Source organism: Mus caroli, unplaced genomic scaffold (assembly GCF_978045245.1).
Source record: "Mus caroli unplaced genomic scaffold, Mus_caroli_1 scaffold_16, whole genome shotgun sequence".
Classification (NCBI taxonomy): domain Eukaryota; kingdom Metazoa; phylum Chordata; class Mammalia; order Rodentia; family Muridae; genus Mus; species Mus caroli.
Genome location: NW_028227271.1, coordinates 56,605,668 through 56,625,183, shown reverse-complemented (window position 1 = coordinate 56,625,183; position 19,516 = coordinate 56,605,668). Strand labels below are relative to the sequence as shown.

Here is a 19,516-nt window from a genome sequence, read left to right as displayed (position 1 = left end):
AATTATGAAGGAAAGTGAAAATTAAATATAATACAAATTTTTAGATACTTGTACAACATATAAATACAGAGATAAAGTAGAATGCCCCATTTTAACTAAAAGTGGAATTTAAATATTAATTGTAGCATAAATGGCATAGATACCAAATGAACTTCCATAATGTAAAATATTTCCTATAAATAAACAAATTACACATTTTGTGACTGTAACAATGCACAAATCCAACAAGAAGCTGTCAATGTGCAAAATAGAGAGATAGATTCAACTTAATACTTCTTGGGCAAAATTTATAAAATGCCAATTGCCTAATAACCATGAGGGTAACAATTTTAAAATTCACAAAGTAACTGACTTTTCAAATCTCTTAAATTTCTCAAGTTCTAATCCTCTAAAGTTTAGTATGAATGGGAAAAGCCTCACAATAACTTTTTAAAACCTTGCAATATGCAATTAATTTGAAGCATTTTATACCCTTTGACTCAATAGTTCAGCTACCACAAACACAAATGTCTCAGTAAGATTCTTACATATATAGTCATGAAGATCCATAAATGTGTGTGTTTTCCTACATGATTCCTTTGCAGCAGTAAAAAACTAGAATAACCTATCTATCAGAAATAAAACAGAAATTAATAATACAGGTATATTCAGGAGCATAATAAATTTTATTTATATACACACACACACACACACACACACATAATATTGTTAAACTCTTAAAAGAATAAAGAAAACCAGCAATATATAATTGATGAAAGTGTAATGGTTGTAAGAGTATAGATAGTATAATAGATGCTTTAGTTATTGTTCTATTGCTGTGAAGAGACATCATGGCCAAGACAACTCTTTTTAAAAAAAACATAACATTTAACTGGGGTCTTGCTTATACTTATTTCATTATCATCATGGCAGGAAGCATGATAGGAGAGTGGCAATACTCATGGTGCTTGAGCAGTAGCTCAGAGCTGCATTCTGGGAAAGAAAGGAAAGGAGAGACTGGGCCTAGAATGGATTTTAAAAGTCTCAAAGCTCACCCTTAGTAAAATCTTTTCTTTGACAAGACTACACCTAAACCTTCCAAGTATTCAAATATATGAGCTTATAGGATGATTTGTATTCAAGACGTCACAATTAGAAAGTATCAAAAATATATATAAGCATTCAAAAAAGGAACAGTTAAGCTCCAAATCCAGGTTTGGGAGGTCATAAGCTTTAAAATTACAAGGCTTAAAAGGAGGCCATGAATCTGAAAGAGAGCAGGGGAGTCAGAGGGTATGGGTCAGTTTAGAGGAAGGAAGGAGTGAGAATGAAGAAATGACATAATTTCAAAGAATTACAAAGCAAGGATGCCTGAAAGCTACTCCAAGTGTTGATTATAATTTTAATCCTAGCCATTTGTCAGAGTCCTAGCAGAGGGTATGGAGAGTCTCCTCTTTTGTTTTTTAATTAGATATTTCATTTACATTTCAAATGTTATCCCCTTTCTTGGTTTCCCCTCCAAAAAACCCCTATTTTATGCCCCCTGCCCCTGCTCACCAACTCATCCACTCCTGCTTCCATGTCCTGGCATTCCCCTACACTGGGGCATCAAGCTTTCTCAGGACTAAGGGCCTCTGCTCCCACTGATGTCCAACAAGGCCATTCTCTGCAACATATGCAGCTGTAGCCATGAGTCCCTCTATGTGTACTCTTTGGTTGGTAGTTTAGTCCCTGGGAGCTCTAGGGATACAGGTTGGTTCATATTGTTTTTTCTTCTATGGGGCTGCAAGCTCCTTCAGCTCCTTAGGTCCTTTCTCTAGCTCTTCCATTGGGGACCTTGTGCTCAGTCCAATGGTTGGCTGAGAGCAACCACCTCTATATTTGTCAGACACTGGCAGAGTCTCTCAGGAGACAGTTATGTCAGGCTCCTGTCAGCAAGCACTTGTTGGCATCCACAATAGTGTCTGAGTTTGGTGACTGTATATGGGATGGATCTCCAGGTGGGGCAGGGATACCCTCCTTCTCAGTAGAGATAGTCATATGGTGTTCAAGACCAACTCTTACAAACACCACTGACTGTGGAGTCCACAACTATGTTTTTAGCCAACTTCTAAAAAAAAAAATCTGCCATCTTCAGGGTCAGATCAACAAACACTTACAGAAAACTCCAATAAAGAGCTCTAACCCCAAATACACATTGCCTGTGTAAGTAGCTGGTTCACTCCTCTATGGACAGACAATTTATTACCTAGCCCTGTAGAATGGATGCCCCAAAGAATGCTCAAGGTTCCAACTGAAATCACATTTTAACCATATTTATGTTTAAGATTTATCACTTGCCTTGGCATCTTTGCATGCTTTCCCAAATGATAATAAATGTTTTTTACTTGCTGACCTATGAACATTCCCTTTTCCTACTTATAGATCCAACAGAATTTATAGACGTTTCATATATCAGAAGTTATAAACAGAAGAACCTCAGGTCTGACACCAAATAGAAAGTGAATGTACATTGTATATGTGGTATTTGACTTTTAAAAACAATAATAAAGTATTATTTTTATAAAGAAATATGCTACTATATCAACTGTATTCATTGGGTGGATGCTTTAAAATTACTTTCTTCTGCATAATTTTGTTATAAAATTATTGTTGGGTCTATGTCACTGGCTCAGTGAGGAAGAACACTTTCTATGGAAATATAGGGACCTGGTTTGCATTCTTAAGACACTAGTAAAAGCCACAAGACAACTTAGGACCTCAATACTGAGTGTAAGGGATGGAGATAGAATATTGAGGATGGTTAGAAATTAGTCTAGCCAATCTTGAGAGTTCCAGGTTTAGAGAGAGACCCTATCTAATGAGAATAAGGTAGAAAGCAGTAGAGCAGCAAACAATGTGCTCTCCTTTAGTCTCAGTGCCCAATCACATAGGTGAATGCACCACTGCACATGTACACACTTACAAAACCTACAAAACTAAAGTATATGAGGAGACAGACTTAAATACTACATGATACATATTTATATGAAAATACCATATGGTAACCCAAAAAATGAATACAATTTGTATCTTATGTATTATTTTGAACTGGAAAAAGATGTAATTAATCATTAAGTTATAAAATAATCTATGATTCAGAAGACAAAATTTATAAAATATCCATGAACATTCTAAAACATTTATAAAAATTATTTTTCAGATATAGCTATCACTACATTATGCTCTTATTAATATCAACATATTTAAAATATTTTGATATTAAAATTTAAACATTTTTGAAATAGAATTCCATTCTTTGTTCTCTTTTGCTGAAAGAAATCTCTGAAATAAAATACTTTAATAAAACCTAAGTCCTTCCAATGAAGTAACTTTCATCTTTCACTATTTTGTGGCCTTAGCCTGCTACCACAATATACTAATTAGTAATCTGTTTGCTACTTACATATCTTTGAGACAGTAATTAGAGAAATGCTAATTTCCTTCTCACTGATCAGAAACCACATTGAGAGCTCTTTTGTGAGTTAAGCTCTACACAGTACACACAACTAAAGCTTACAACATCCAGTGCAGAATTATTATCCCATAAACCTAATTCCAGTTCAATCAGGATGCTACAACTGAATGTGCACACTTACCTTTATACTCTAAATGAAATCCAGTGTAACTGACAGATCCATCACTCCGAAAAGCCAAGTGCATGGTATTCGAGCTGCTCTCTATTCTTTCTGGTAACTTGCTGTCTTGAAAACTTCCAATCAATGGACTATTACTGTCTGGGCCATCATATATGTAGAGGAAGTCATAGTTTGGTTCTATGCTAAAACTAAAACAGAATGAGGGGGGATGTTACTAAAAGGGTTAACAAAGCAGATGTAGAGCCAAAGAACAATAGATCTTGACAAACAAGTCTGATATAGAAGTTTATCTGACAAAAAAACAGAACAACAACAACAAAAACAAAAACAAACAAACAAACAAACAAACTATGCACTGGCAATGACTATCCAATAAGCAGTAGGAAAGAGAAAGTCCTCTTGATATTTAGAAGGCATATTTTGAAAGCATATGTAAGAGGAACTCCAGATAATTGGGGAAATAGCATGGCTTTGGGAATAGCTATATATTTGAGCTTTATTTCTTTGATTTCTAACTTAAACATTATTTTGTAAGATGCTTTACATTAGTAAAGTGAAATAGATATATGCTTTTAATTTACTATGTATTTTATATAATAAAAGTGTAATAAAACTCTTTTCATTGCTAGCCATGAAAACACAGTCCTTTAAAATATATCAGTTATCAGAATAAATAAAAAATAAATGTAAATATTGCTTTTAAATTACTCAGTAAAATACTCTATTCGATTCTGTTCTGATGAAAATATGCATGTGTATATTTTTTCTACTAGAACAATGAAAAGGAAATATTTATAGACTTAGAAATTTAGATAACGGTATAATGACTTTTCCACTGTATATGATTCAAATTCACATTATAGGTATTAAAACACTGAGAGGATGGTATGCTTATAGAAATATGGTATTTTTATAAAATTTGGTCAGATCAGTCTTGTAGTTTTTATTTTGGTAGTGGATATACTTGAAACTCTTAAAAGTAAAAGTTCTCCTTAATGTTACATCATAAATGATAGACTTGAAAATTAAATTTCCGTCCTATACTTACAGCAATATAGGCTTTTCTTCCCAATTATTAGTTAACTTAATTTATAAGAAGCAAAGTTGTGTATCCAACATCTTGATACTTTCTATTGTCTTAAAATGCAATTTCTTCAATAGCAAAAAATGGGAGTAATAATCTTATTTACCAAGATGTCCTTATAATAATGTACTGAAATAACAAACAATCTCATTCCTATTGTCTTGGCATCAACAAATATCAATTATTGAATTAATATGAATTACATGAATTATACATATAGTTTTCTTATTAACAAATATTAATTATAAAAATAGCAATTCCATATTTTGCTATTTTTTGTGACTTTAACTTACATGTTTTTTTCAATTTGGCTTTAATATATTAGAAAATATTTTATGTTTTAGCTTAATATTTTACACAAATACCAAGTTTTTTAAAGTACTGGAGATAAAAATAATAGTTGTGGTTCTTAGAATCAACTTACTAGTTACAGCAAAGCTTGTAAGCATGAAGAAAACTTCCTATTTGGAAGGACTCTGTCATTTTAAACGGTGCAAACATGTAACCTGTCCTCCCACCGTTCTCCTGAAATCTTTAGCCTTATCTTGCCTACTTTGACACACTGGCGCCTGAATCTATAGTTGTGTCTATGCAGGTTGGCTGCTCTGTTTCTGGCCTAAAATTCCAGCTCCTGCATCCTCTAATCTTAAATCAAAAGACGTCATACTATGTGATAAAATATCGATTTCCCATAAGGAAACCAAGTCTTCTTATTTTTTCTAAATAATACAGGAAAAAAAAAAGAAGAAGAAGAAGAAGGAAAGAAAGGCAATTAGAATCTTCCAAATCAGGACTACTCCTGCAACAGAAAAAAGTTTTGTTGCAGAAAATTTGAGACCAAAAACATTGAATCACTGACTGCTTAATTTTACAGCATAAAAAAAGCAGCTGATTAAAAAAAAAAAAACCTAGTGGTATTAAGTACAGAGAGAAATTAAAAATAATTGGGATCAAAGTTTATTATTCAATAGACCTCTAGATCATTCCCACCCGGCATATCTGGTGAGGTTTCTCACCCACTTCACCCCCACTCCGTAGAACTGCTGGTCTCTGAACAAGAGCTTTAAATCATGCATTGTAAAGTATTAGTGTTGGAATTAATTATTAAAATAAGTAAAAACTTACCTAGTACAAATGCCAGAGCAAATTAACCAGAAAAGATTTTATACACAGAAAGGTTTAGGAACTCACCTGATAAAGGCCAAGGAGATAACATAGTCCGTATTGACACTGATGGTCCAATCACAGTCCCTGCTGTGTGGGTACGGATGAGGGAAGTTTGGCGAAAGGATAAAGCCTGAAGATCCTGTTAAATTGCCTCCACAAGGTGCTTTAATTTAAACAAGCAAACAAAATACCTTAAGAGATTAATAAAATCCATTAGCTGTCAATATTAGTGAAAACATTTCTTTGAGGGTATGTGAGACTGCACACACTTCATTTTAACAGCACAGGATGCTGGGATGCCGGGAGGCTGTGTACCTTTTAAGGAATCCACTAAAATATTGAACACAGGACACCCATAAACACATATGAGCACATACACACAGACACACACACACAGACACACACACACACAGACACAGACACAGACACACACACACACACACACTGATACTTTGTTTTACTGGCTTCCAACATAGCCTTTAAAAAAGGGTAGAAAAAAAAAACATTTGTGTTAAGTATGTATACTGAAAAACATCAGGGGAGGGATTAAAAAATGGTTTCTCCATGGTTACTAGAAAAGAAATCTGAAAGTTACTAAAAAAAAAAAAATGGAAGCAAAGTAAAACAAAATCTTTAATAATAAATGGCTTCAAAGCCGGTATGAGGGAAGCTTGACTTACACAGACATAATGGTAATCAATGAATCAGATTCCAGTGTTCAGTGTACTTGCAGTTTCCCTTATATCATTTTTTCATATTTGTAGAAGAGGCTTTAAAAATAGTTGAGTAAAAATAAGTGATAATCTAAGAACCAAGTCTGCTTTTCAGGAACCATATTGTGACTATGATTTTTTCTAAAATCTAGTTCCTTGGTTGATAAAAATAGGCAATTACAGCAGATTCTATTGTTGCTCTAGCCATAATTTCCTGTAATTTGTCAGTGGACAGGCACAAATAGTTTCCAGGTAGATGCTGAGATCTTTATTTTCCTTTTAAGGAATATTATTATATTCAAAAAGTAACATGTGTCCTTGGTGGTAGGAAAGAAGAATGGAGAACAGCGTGGTATGAGGATTCTAATAGTCCTACGTTTCCATCTACACAATCAACATTCTGGTCTGACTTTTAAAACAATTTTCCTAGGTTAATGATTTAATTCAGTCAAAAGGTAAATAGATCCTTTGACAGCAAAAGTTGAGTTTGGAGGGAAAGGAAATTCCGTTCTAGCTAGACAAGGGTCAATAAAATTCCGTAATTTATAAAATCCATCCGTGTGTTTCTTCATGCCACCACCCTTGTGTATAGACTGAGATCCCACACTGCTCCCTTACTCCTTGCATCTTTTTCTACCATTTGAGTACATGCTAGTAAGTGGTTAGACAGAATACATCAAACTCAGATGTCTGCTGAATCTGGAAATGAAATGTCCTTCTGTGAAAGGACATTCCCTTAGCCTGACCTGAATTCTGTACTCTAGAACCTTTATTTACTTCATAGTTTCCCTTAAGTCTTCCTTTTCACAAATGAAGTGTGGCACCATAAGGGCATTTTCTATCCTTCCTGTGTTTTGACCTAGAGATACCTAATTTTCCCTGATGTTTAAGTAATATCGATAGCCTTTTGTTGTTGTTGTTCAAGGAAAGAAATTATTTATAAGAAATCATACTTTCCCGTAAGATAATTTATGATGTAGATAATCCCTGAACACCTGCCTTTTGTTGAAGTAGGACTAAACCAAAAACAGACACTGCAAAGCCCTCCTACCCCAAGGATCAGTTGTTCATCAAATTCCTTTACCAGTATGAATAAAATTTTAGTAATCCAAGCTTTGATTAAGCTTCCCTTTTACATTTAGGCTTCTGACATTTGCCCTATCTACAGCTTCACACCAGTGTTCAATATCCCTGAGAAGAAACTGAAATCAGAGTACAACATGCTCTGAGCCATCCAATAACTCTGAGATATATCATGTGTTCTTTCTTTCTTCTATTTCTGGTGATTCTTTTCTGTAAAGGTGAATTTCCTCTTTCCTTGCTCTTACAATACATGCAAGACTAGGCCAACAATGGTCACCCTGTTACAATGGTCTTTTTCAATGTGTTTCAGTGGTCTCTGCTTTCTGTACCTACAAAATAATACTTTTTAAATATAAAGTCTATGCTTATTAAATTCTGTTGGAAAAGGAAGTCTAATTTCACTGTCTTTTCACAGTTTCCCTTATATCACCTTTTATATTTAAAGAAGAGGCTTTAAAAATAATTTAGTAACAATGAGTAATAATCTAGGAACTGAGTTAGCTTTTCAAGAACCTTACTATGAATCTATGATTTTTCCTTAAATATAGTTCCTTCATTGATAAAAATAGGCAATTACAACAGATTCTTTTGTTGCTCTTTCTATCTGGAATATAGAATATAGATTCAACTGATTCTATATATTGTTGCTCTTTTGTCATAGCAAAAAAAAAAAAAGTGTGTCTGAGACAAACTCTTAAGATTTCATGCTATGAATTCTGTCAGAAAGGCACAAGTACATTTTGTGTGTGGAGAGCCAAAAGTCTTTTTCTAGTCTTTGCTTTCTGAAACTATCTCCTTGATTTTTTTTCTGTCTACAAACCTTTTCTACTCTGAGTCAAGATCTTGTCAACTCAGTGTCAATGTTCTCTAAGTTCACAATTTGATTGAGGGCCACTCAGTTTCCTTGCTTTTCATAATTATCCTTCCACATGTTGACATCACCTTAAATCTGATGAGCTAGTTTCTAGGATGTGATGTCCAATTTCTTCTAACGAATTTACACAGACTTCAATTCTGCCATGAAAATTTCTATTTCACTTTGTAGCCTGGGTATTGTCCTGAGTTCCGTATGCAGCATTGTTTACATAGTATTTTTTACTCTGTTAAAATCATCTGTATTGAAGATGTTGACATTCTTGGCTTTATCTCACAGTCTTTATTAATGTGAAACTCCTTTTCCTATCTCATCTTGCTGTCATTCTGTGCTGAACTACAAATCACGTAAGTATTACAGCTATTGCTACCTAGTAGTCTATTGGCACATAAATAATATAATATAAAAGTTACATAATACTCAAGTCAAGTTGCCTCTGCCTAATTTCTAAGTTGCTACATTAGCATTGCCATTATATATATTTCATCTTGTCTTTGACCTTGGATCCAAGACTTTTTTTTTTTTTTTTTTGAAACAGGGTTTATCTGTGTTACAATCCTGGCTGTCCTAGAACTCATTTTGTAGATCAGGCAGGCCTAAATCACAGAATTCTGCCTGCCTCTGCCTCCCAAGTGCTGGAATTATGGGCCTGAGCCAGCATTGCCAGGCATCATGTGTATTTCTAAGCACGGAGTATAACATTCTTCAGCGAATCTTCATATCCAACTTATCAAGGAGATATATCAAGACTCTATGTCATAGATACACTTCAGTTTGTCTCATTTTCTTTACTTGCTATTTCTTGACTTAAATTGATACTTATAATATTTTTTTTAGAATTGTAAAGATGACTAACTTCTCTTTTCAACAATTATCTTTTGAGTGTAAATATCTTACCATAATACACAAATGTTAAGTCAGTAGTAGTTCTGTAAAATCTAAAAGACAATGCTCCAGTTGTAGTGCACCTGCCTCACCTGACCTCTATTCCCTTTGTGATATTGTCAACAATCACTTTGGATAAATAAATTATATTCAAAATACTACAACCATTACTTTTAAAAAACATTATTTTATTAATTAATTTATTTATTTTGTGTGTTTATACCAAGACATAGGGAGGTTACAAGGCAACTTCCTGGATTTGTTTTTCACTTTCTCCCATATAAGTTCTGGGGACTGAACTCAGCGGTCAAAATTGGCAGCAAGCATCTGAACCTACTGGGTCATCATGCTGGCCCTAAGTATCTTATAATTCTACGTATTTTCTCTTCATATAATTCCTCCTTTTTGACATGTTTTTCAGTGTGTACTTATGTAGGTTCACTTATTATTTGAAATGTATCACAGCCTCTAGGAACACTTAGAAAACTTTACTTTTCTTCTTGGCTGAGGTAGACTTAGCCTCAGCTTTCTTGAACATGCTATGAGACACTAGCAACTTCATGCATCTAACCTCTATGTTCATGGTCTCTTCATTTGCATACTATGTCACGTGTCAGCATTCACCACTTACGTATAAAGTCAAGATGACTTCTTATACAGTATTATTTTTGTCCAGGTGCATGTGATTTTTCTACAAATATTTGTTGATATGCTAATGGTTCTTCATATTGATTATGAAAAGAATGCTAACAGCTGTATGAAAGAATGTGTAGCCTAATAAGTGGTTTAATGTTCTGTGGAAAATAACAGCTTAGTTCCTATTTAGGACTTTTAAAATCATGTATGAATGATGAGCAAATATGTAAGGTATACAAAGCTGTGTACAATAGCAAATGCAAATATGCATGTTAGGCATATAAAAATAGAATGATAAGCCTTTTAAGTCTTTAGGGGGTTTATGGAGTGGGATTATGTGTATAGAATGGGATCAATTTGGTTTCAGATTTCTTTATTGCTACTAGAAACAATAAAAGTTGCACTGTTAGAAATCATATGCAAATTCATATGTACACATGTGAATGCATTATTCATGAACAAAGAAAGAAAGTTAATTATATGTATACTCATAATCCTACTGGATGTTGCTGAAGACTTTCTTGTTCTTTAGGGATAAGAGCTGCTAACCTCTTTTTAGTACATTATTTACCTTATCAAAGTTTCCCTTATGTATTTCATAGCTATGGCTATATTTGAAAATCCAACAGAGCCAACCAGAGAGTACAACTCTCTGATTTATAAATCCTAGACTGCCAATGAATACATAAAAATTATTTTAAAACATCTTCAACTTTAAATAGCAGTTAGAAATCCATTAGGTTTTCTTTTTTAGGTGTCTAATCATAAAACGCCCAAAATAAAATCAAAGGCATCTATGAATTAAATTTCAGTTGGCTTCTCTGGGATTCTGACATGCACGATTTGTTCTGAGTGTATTTTTTTTTTTGAGACAGTAACACGAGCAGCAGCTATGAATCTATTTTACCATCTTCTTAATTTTTTTTGCCAATTCAATTTTATTCATGTACTGTCTTTCTCAGCAACCCACCCACACTAATGTCTTTGTTATTTACCTTCATATCGAGTGCAGCTACTTTCCCTCTGGCAATGTCAAAGTAATCTTCACACTGTCAATTTTGTTCGAATGAATTCTATTAACTCTCTAAAGATGACGTCCTTCTACTTGGTACTTGCTATGAGGCTGATATTTTTTTTCACATGCAAGTAAAATGCTTTATTCTCTGAGGTCTGGGACACATACTTGCAGAGTTTCTAAAAAGTTCAGGGTTTAATCTTTGTCATAGTATTTCCAATCATGGAGTTCTTTCTTATCAGTTGTAGGGGTCAAGCTTTCTGCAGCCTGAGCAATTTTTCAGACAGTTTTTTAAGTTATTTTCTTCCTCAGAGAAGTTCTAATGCATATCATTTCTTGAAGCTATCTTATCCTTTGCCAAAAAATAATACTCAGTTCCATAATCCATACAAAAATGTTCCACACCCTGCTCCACATAAGTAAGGTTTAGTGCTCAACTGTCTCCCTTAGATTCAGGTCCTTATAGCTAGAACATACCACAGTTTATAAATGGAATTTTATAACAGCCTCTCCAGAATGCTTTAAACTTACTTTAGTTTGAGGTGTGCTTTTTTTTTTTTTTTTCTCTTTAGGTTCAGTATAATTCTGTTCAATATTTTAGGATTCTACATAAGAATGTAATATTATATAATGTTATAGTCCTGGATATCCTATTAAGTGATATTCTGGCCTATTAATAACAATCATCAGCAATTTTTGTGGAATTTCATTATTTTCTAAAAAGCATAATATTTTGTTAAATCTTTGAGAATATGAAACATATATTTATGATATGCAATAAGCTTTCAATTAGAATATAGAGCTTTAATTTATTTATAGTCTCACATGCTAATGAAGTAGTGAATAAGAATATTCATACCTTAAGCGCATTTCTCAAATAGCTTCCCTTTTCTGATTTTATTGATACAGATTTTACAAATATAAATCAACCAATATTTGAAAAAGTAAAACTTTCAACAATGTGTAAAGAGCAATAGAAAAACAGAGCTATAGCAAATTAACTATATAAAGAAATATACCAAAATCTGAACAAGCTCTGTCATTATTTTGTTTTAGATTTTAAGCCTCTTCTATACTCTTGGTTCCTCCCTATTATTTCCAAAAGAGACCTAGAACTACTATTTTGCCTGCAAGAAGAATTAAGGCTTCAATGTTAGTGACTATTATGCTTTAAAAGCCTCCCTATAAGATATAGAAAATGTGTAGTAAAAATACAATTTTTAGCTTAATTTCATTGAGAAGAAGGTTAATCAAAGTTAGTAATTTTCTCATTTTATTGTTAAATTCCCAGTGGATGGAAAACAAGAGGTAACTAATGAATTTGACTTTGCAACTTTTACATAAGCTATTACAACATGGAGGCAAACAAGCCCCAGTAATTCATTGAGTTCTTTTGCTGCTGTCTGAGGTATTAAACACATGCTTTCTAATTCTATATGAAATTCAGAAAGAGATTGCTATGAAACTTATTTGATAATACACTTAGAAGCTGAGTATAAATAAATCAAGATAAGACTTTTTGTTGAAAACATGCTAAATTTAGCTCTCCTGACTACTTTAAATCCAATAGTGAGTGAGCAAGTTGTAGAATCCCCCCTAAAGCTGTTGTGGTGCAATGAAATTCTGAAAGGAATATGAATAAAAATGTACGGAAGAACTATGAGCTTGGCTTGGTGAAAATATTTTGTAAATTAACTTGAAGATGACATTTATTGAGTAGAAAATCTTAATATTAAACAATTAAATTTAAGATTTTCTCTCTTGCTCCTCTCTTACTTTATTAATTTTTCTCTGTTCCCTTGTCCCTTCGCCCCTCTCTCCCCACATGCTCATGGCGGGCTCCTCCTCCTCTTCCTCCTCCTCCTCCTTTTTCTTCTTCTTCTCTCTTTCTTTCTCTCTCTCTCACTTTCTCTCTCTCTCTTTCTCTCTCTCTCTCTCTCTCTCTCTGCCTTTCTCTGCCTCTACTACCCTCTTGACTCCCTTCCTCATGCCCTGAATAAACTCTATTCTATACTTCAAAAAATATAAGATTTTCTTAATGATTATATCAAATAACATGGTCATTTCCCAAGGCTTGTTTTGTTGTTGTTGTTGTTTTGTTTTGTTTTGTTTCCTGATCTAGTACTAAAAGGCTAGAATCTCTAGATCTTGAATATCTACACTGAGACTTAGAAATTTGAAAATAAGTATGAAGCCAGAAGTCAGACAGGTTAAAGCATGGAACAAGGTCTGGACACTCCTCAGATCATCAAAACAAAACCTGATGTTCTTTTGATATTCCTGACTTAAATTGAAAGCCAATCCTTTGAAGCTCTAAAATAGCTGCTGATATAACCTTCTTAGAAGAAATAATACAAAGACTAAATCAACATAGTGCATTTTACATAGAGATTCTCAGTGACTAAATTTTAAAGCAAAAGGTAATAGATTTATCTAGTGAATAAAGGCTGAACCATTATTTCAGAAGATTTGACTAATCACCTTTTAAAACTTTTGAGCTGTTCAAAACATAATAAAATTATGAACCTTTAACTATAGAAACTAGAAATTATCCTTTCTAAGTTTGTACATTCTGGGTACACACATACCCCTCTGAGATACTCTGAAATCTTACAATAAACAACTTTTCTTGAAGATAGTGCTTAATAACATCAATGCCATCTCTTAATCATTGCAATATATTTTATAGAATTTTAATTATTCTTTAATCATACCTATACAGACTGGTGGGCTGGGCTGCCAGAAGTATCGATTTTCTACCTGAATGCAGGTTATTCTTTCTTGTCCTTGAAGCTCATATCCAGGATCACACTGAAAGACAACAGTATCCCCAGGTTCTCGTCCGTCACCATTCCGTGTCCCATTCATGGGGACTCCTGGATCACGACAGGCAGTTGCAACTGAACCTATCAAAAGATAGAAAGGCGTTAGTTTTTATACTATCACAATCACTTTCACAGTTTCAACCTGTAAGGATTAATCTTGACAACTTCCGTTGTATGTAAGTTTTCTTAGGAAACTGACTTTAAAAAATGCTGGAAGAAGCTGAGGAGGAGGGCGACCCCATAGGAAGACCAGGAGTCCCAACTAACCTGGATAACTGAGACGAGACGTATCAGACACTGAGCCACCAACCAGGCAGCATACTCTAGCTGATCTGAGGGCCTCGACACATATACAACAGAGCACAGCCTGGTCTGGCCTCAGTGAGAGAAAATGAAGCTAACCCTCGAGAGAATTGAGCCCCCTAAGAGTGGGGTGGTCTGGTGGGGTTGGGTGGGTTGGGGACATCCTCTTGGAGACAAGGGGAGGAGGAATAGAATGAGGAACAATAGGAGAGCAAACTGGGATGGGGATAATGACTGGACTTCAAAAAAAAAGATTAAAGAATAATAATAGTAAATTTTAAAATGCTTGAATTAACTTCAAAAATCTATTTTAAAATGCTTTTGTATTTCTCTAATAATTTATGTTCTAGCTTGTTGTAAGAAGTAGCATAACACTGGTGTCACTAAATATTAGACATCCTAATAAATTTCTGTATTCTATGTTGTAGCTTATTTTCTGTTGCTGTACCAAATACCCTGACATAAAAACAAACAAAAAAAAAAAAAGGAAAGAAACAAATCCAAAAATTCAAGGGAAAGAAGGATTAAGAAGGGTTTACACCTGACTTAAAATTTCAGGATACTGGCCACCACTTTGGGAATTCAAGAAGTGAGTCATATCACATCCACAGTCAAGAGTAAAGAGAAAATGGATACATCCTTGCTTTTTTACTTATCCCTGATTTCTACAATCATGCAGTTCTGTGTCCAGCTCATGAAATGATGCTGTCCATATTCATGGTGAGTTATTCATTTCAACTCAATTAAGGCAATGAACACAGTCTCCTACTAAATGCTTACTGTTTGACCTGCACCAGATCCAGGAAATTCTTCAACTGACACACTTTGTAGATGATTCTAGGTTTGCAGATGACTCTGGGCTGTGTCATGTTGACTTTTAAAACCAATGATTCCACTATGTGAAAGTCATTGTGAAGGGATTTAAAAGAACACTGCTTAGAAAATAGAAAATACTTATTTGAGAGGTATCCAGCTTACATCAGGGACTGAGAGGAGGGAGAGGGAGGAACAGAGGAAGGGAAGAAGAGAGAGAGAAGTGGGGAGGGAGGAGGAAGGGAAAAGGGGGGAGGGAAGGAGAGAGAGTTATATAATGTGAAAATATACTGAACATTAACTTACAAATGAAAATTAAAAACAGTGGACCTTCATGATATCACAGGAGACTTGCTAATGTTAATTAAAATGAATTGCATAAGTGAGTATACTAAAGGCTGACAAAATTTTAGAATAAATTTCATCATTGCCCACACAATACAGGAGGGCTAAAGGATTCTGTTGCATTGTGACACTTAATTTTGTTAACTTGATATACCCTAGAATGATCCTGAAAGAGAGTCTCAATCAGGGACTGTTCATATAGAGTGGGCCTACAGGCATGTTTTGGGTGAGGGGTGGGTGTATAACCCACAGGGGATTATACCATCCCTTAAGCAGGTGATATTAAGCCACATAGATTGGAAAAATCTAGCTGATCATAAGCAAGTGAAAAAGTGAGCATACATACATTTACTATAATTGTTTAGGATTGAAGATGTGACATGACATCTTTCCTGTTACGTTGACTTCTCCATAATGATGGACTGCAATATGGAATTATGAGCTAAAGGAAACATTTTATCTTCTAAGTAGTTCTTTGTTTCAGTATTTTATCACAGCAACAGGAATAAAACAAGAATAAGGCCCTCCATGAAGGATTGCTGGAGTTTGTTGTAGAATTTAACATACGCTTGTTTTATAACCCAGAAAATGTTATGTACACCGAGGGATTTATTCCCCCAAATTCTTAAGCTGAAGAAAATTCATAATATGAGATGACACTTGGCATTAGCCAGAAGAGAGTCTACATACATTGTATGTCGTAGAAGTTGTCATGCATATAACACCAAGTATGCTATCAAAATTATGGATTGTTAGTCTGTGTTTATATATAATTTTTGAACTAATTTGTGAAAATAGACAATTGGTTTGTTGACAGGGTTAGAGTGCACAGAGTAGTATTGGGAGAGGATTCATTGTATTATATGCCTTCTTTTAATGATAGTATTATGAGTTTTGACGATGATGGTAGTCACAGAAGTGTATATCCATAAAATTACTATATGTGTAATACATACATGCTTGTGGAACTGATAAAATCTAAGTAAGCTTGATGAATTACATCAAAGTCAGAATTCTGGTTGTGACATTGTACTATATCTCTGTGACATACTTCTTGGAAGATTTGGGTAATGAACTTAAGAGAGGAATTGAACAACCATCAATTTTGCTTGTACTGTTGATACTGATGAATTTTATTTTTTATGTCTGTAGCAGAAAAGTATATGGATATAAAGGTATGTAGGTAGTGGGATATATAGGTCTATTGGTTAGATAAATAATAAGATATTGTTAGACAAATTACCTATCAAAAGAGTAGTCAAATGTAACCATCCACCAAGCTTGCTTCACCTTAAAAATATCTATCTAATAGATTTATGTGTGAACAAAACATCGAAACCCATATTTTCTTGTAATATGTTGACTTAGTTGTATAGTCATCAAGACAACATTAACAAGGAAGAAACTGAAAATGACAGCATGCTATTGAGTCTAACACACTCTCAATGCTCAGTAACACCAGCAAACAAAATTTTCTTGGTATTTTTAAGTATTAATTTTTAAACAGCTGATTTTTAAGATTAAAACTGTTACCTCTTAAAGTGACTTTATGTTTACCTTTTTCTGAATTGTAATAATGAAATAAAAGTAAAAAATCAAGCAACACTTTACCAATCCCTGATAATAATATAAAATCTAATTAGACTTCTAGAACAACTCTGATAGTAAGCTAGATGAGTGCCCAGAGTCTCAAAGTTATTGGTTAATTTTACTAATAAAGTGGCAGTATTAGCAATGGCCAGGGAACCTAAAACATACAACTCCTTTAATCTTCCAAAATCTTTGTGAACCAACTGCTATTATGTCCTCAATATAGAGATAAATTTAGGGCTGTTAAATAAGCGGTCTTATATTTACCAGGAAAAAAAAAAGATACATAACATGACTTAAACCCCTGTTGGTCTACTTTCATAGCACCAGAGTGTCCTCGTTTAACTGTCACTGTCCCAGAAACTCAAACACTCACCTTCCTAATCCATATAATAATAAACATTTACACATTTTCAGAAGAGATATTATATCTGTAATTAGAAAATTGTGTTGGTCTTATTCAAACACAGTCTTAACATATTAACTCTTTCTCATGACAGTTATTTCTGAAAGGATTATTTTTTTTTTTCAGAGTAATGAGAAAACCTCTATGTGAGAATACAGACCAAAGAGAATTAAGATATAAATTGACTTTACCTTTAAGTACAGTTGTTCTGTAGCAACCATTAACATTCCCTAGCAAAGAACTAAGCAACCACTCAGAACATAAAAACTGAATGTAGATAATCTATAGCTACAGGAGGATGTTTGATACATGCATTCAACAGCTTTATTTAGGATGGCTTTCTTGGAATGAGTGATATCTAAAGAAATGTGCAATAAACTTAAAAAACATTATAAAAGGGTATATATTACCTTATAAAAGGGTTAAATATTAATAGAAGACTTTCTTTTATAATCAGGAGCTTACTGTCTTAATTCTATATCCACAAAATTTATTAAGTTTGTGATAAATATTCTCAAATATATATCAATAATATATTATATTAATATATTTTATATTTATACTTATACAAATATGTACATATAGAACAAGATAGAAATATTCTCATTTATATATACATATGTACATATAGAACAAAATAGAAATGCTAAAATGCAAATTAGGATGATTTTGGTCATAGGTAAATATGAGGATACAATGTGTATTTCTTGTCAAATTTTCTAGACTTAATCATTTAAATGAGACAAATTATCTCAAATAATACAGCTTTTACATTAGGCTAATACTTATGTGAGAATATGCATTTGCCTTGAGGTCTAATTGACTTGAAAGGAAAGAGGTGGCAAATCCCTACTGTTTCATTTTCTTTTGATTAATAAACAAATTAGGAGTAAGATTTTTGAGCAAAGCAGAGAATGGAGGTGTTTAATGAAGTACCAAAGAACTCCCCACCATACACACTTGGAATTACAGGATTTCTGAAAGCAATCAGTTAAATTCCCACAGAAATAATTACTTTGTAGGAATGCTATTGTTTTATTATCCTTATTTATTTGACATTTGAATGCATACTGGTGACCTTCTGTGTTTATAAGTAGGAAAAATTATAATCATTTTAGCACCAAATGTTCCTTTTCTCTGAATTAATAGAAACAACCAATGAAGAAAATAAGCATTTTAGCACTTATGGCATTTCTCCTAGGAATTACAAATGAGGAAATGTCAAATAATTACTATTATTCTGAACAATTATTTAATATTATAACTTTCTTTAGGAATTAGCTATATTATTTAGGGATTGGTAATTTTTATTTAATACTATTTTTCCCTATATTGAAGCATAGTACTCTAAATGCTAACATATAGATTTCATTTATTTGCTATTATTATATACATTTTAATTACCTCTTAGATCTTCTCTTTAGCAAAATATGTAGAAAACCTAAATAGAATAAGAATTTTATACAATAAGCTTTTAAATATTTTTGTTACATACAAAAATATAAAAGTATTATCAGAAAATAGTATACTGACTTATAATGTAGTAACACATACTGTTTCTATTTTCTTTCTGATTTACTTTACTTCAAATTGTTTCACATTTAACTGAAACATGTGTCTTTGCTCTGCTAATGTTTTAATATCCCATTTATATATTCTTTCTTTAATATTAATATTTGTTATATCCCAAAATATCCTGAATTGTAGAATATTTTATACAACTGTCTAAATTTTTTACTTGGATATTCAATAAATCCCTTACCTTATGATGTGAAAACGTTTTAAAGTTATGACATTTTTCTCTTTTCTGATTTGAAAATAAAAAATATAAATAAAATTCAAAATGTTATATGTACAAAAGTCATATTCTCCAGATATCATTACAAGTTTCCTTCTAAAATGTTTTAACTAGAGAGGACTATTTTCATTAGAAATGAATTAAAAAGAGAGAAGAAAATTTCTACCATAAGAAATAGAGTTGGATGGGAGAGGGGACAGTGAGGGGAAAAGGGAAACATAATCAGATAATGGGGGAGGGGACAAGAGAGAAGTTCTGAGGGTCTGCAGAATGAATTGAAATATACAACCTTGGGAGATGGGAGATGGGGGCGGGGAGGGGACTCTCTAGACTGTACCAGAGACCTGGGAGGTGAAAGAATC

The 19,516-nt window shown here is 33.2% G+C and overlaps 1 protein-coding gene across 3 annotated transcripts in view; it reads right to left on the bottom strand.

Annotated features, from left to right (window-relative positions):
* Positions 1–19,516, bottom strand: part of Csmd3 (CUB and Sushi multiple domains 3) — a 1,262,970-nt gene that overhangs the window by 285,050 nt on the left and 958,404 nt on the right. For all 3 annotated transcript variants that reach the window (XM_029469819.2, XM_021183659.3, XM_029469820.2), the window contains 3 exons: positions 13,789–13,980; positions 5,893–6,031; positions 3,618–3,805 (listed from right to left, as the gene is read on the bottom strand). In XM_029469819.2, coding sequence (XP_029325679.1) covers positions 3,618–3,805; positions 5,893–6,031; positions 13,789–13,980 — 519 coding nt within the window. The remainder of the gene's footprint in view (positions 1–3,617; positions 3,806–5,892; positions 6,032–13,788; positions 13,981–19,516) is intronic.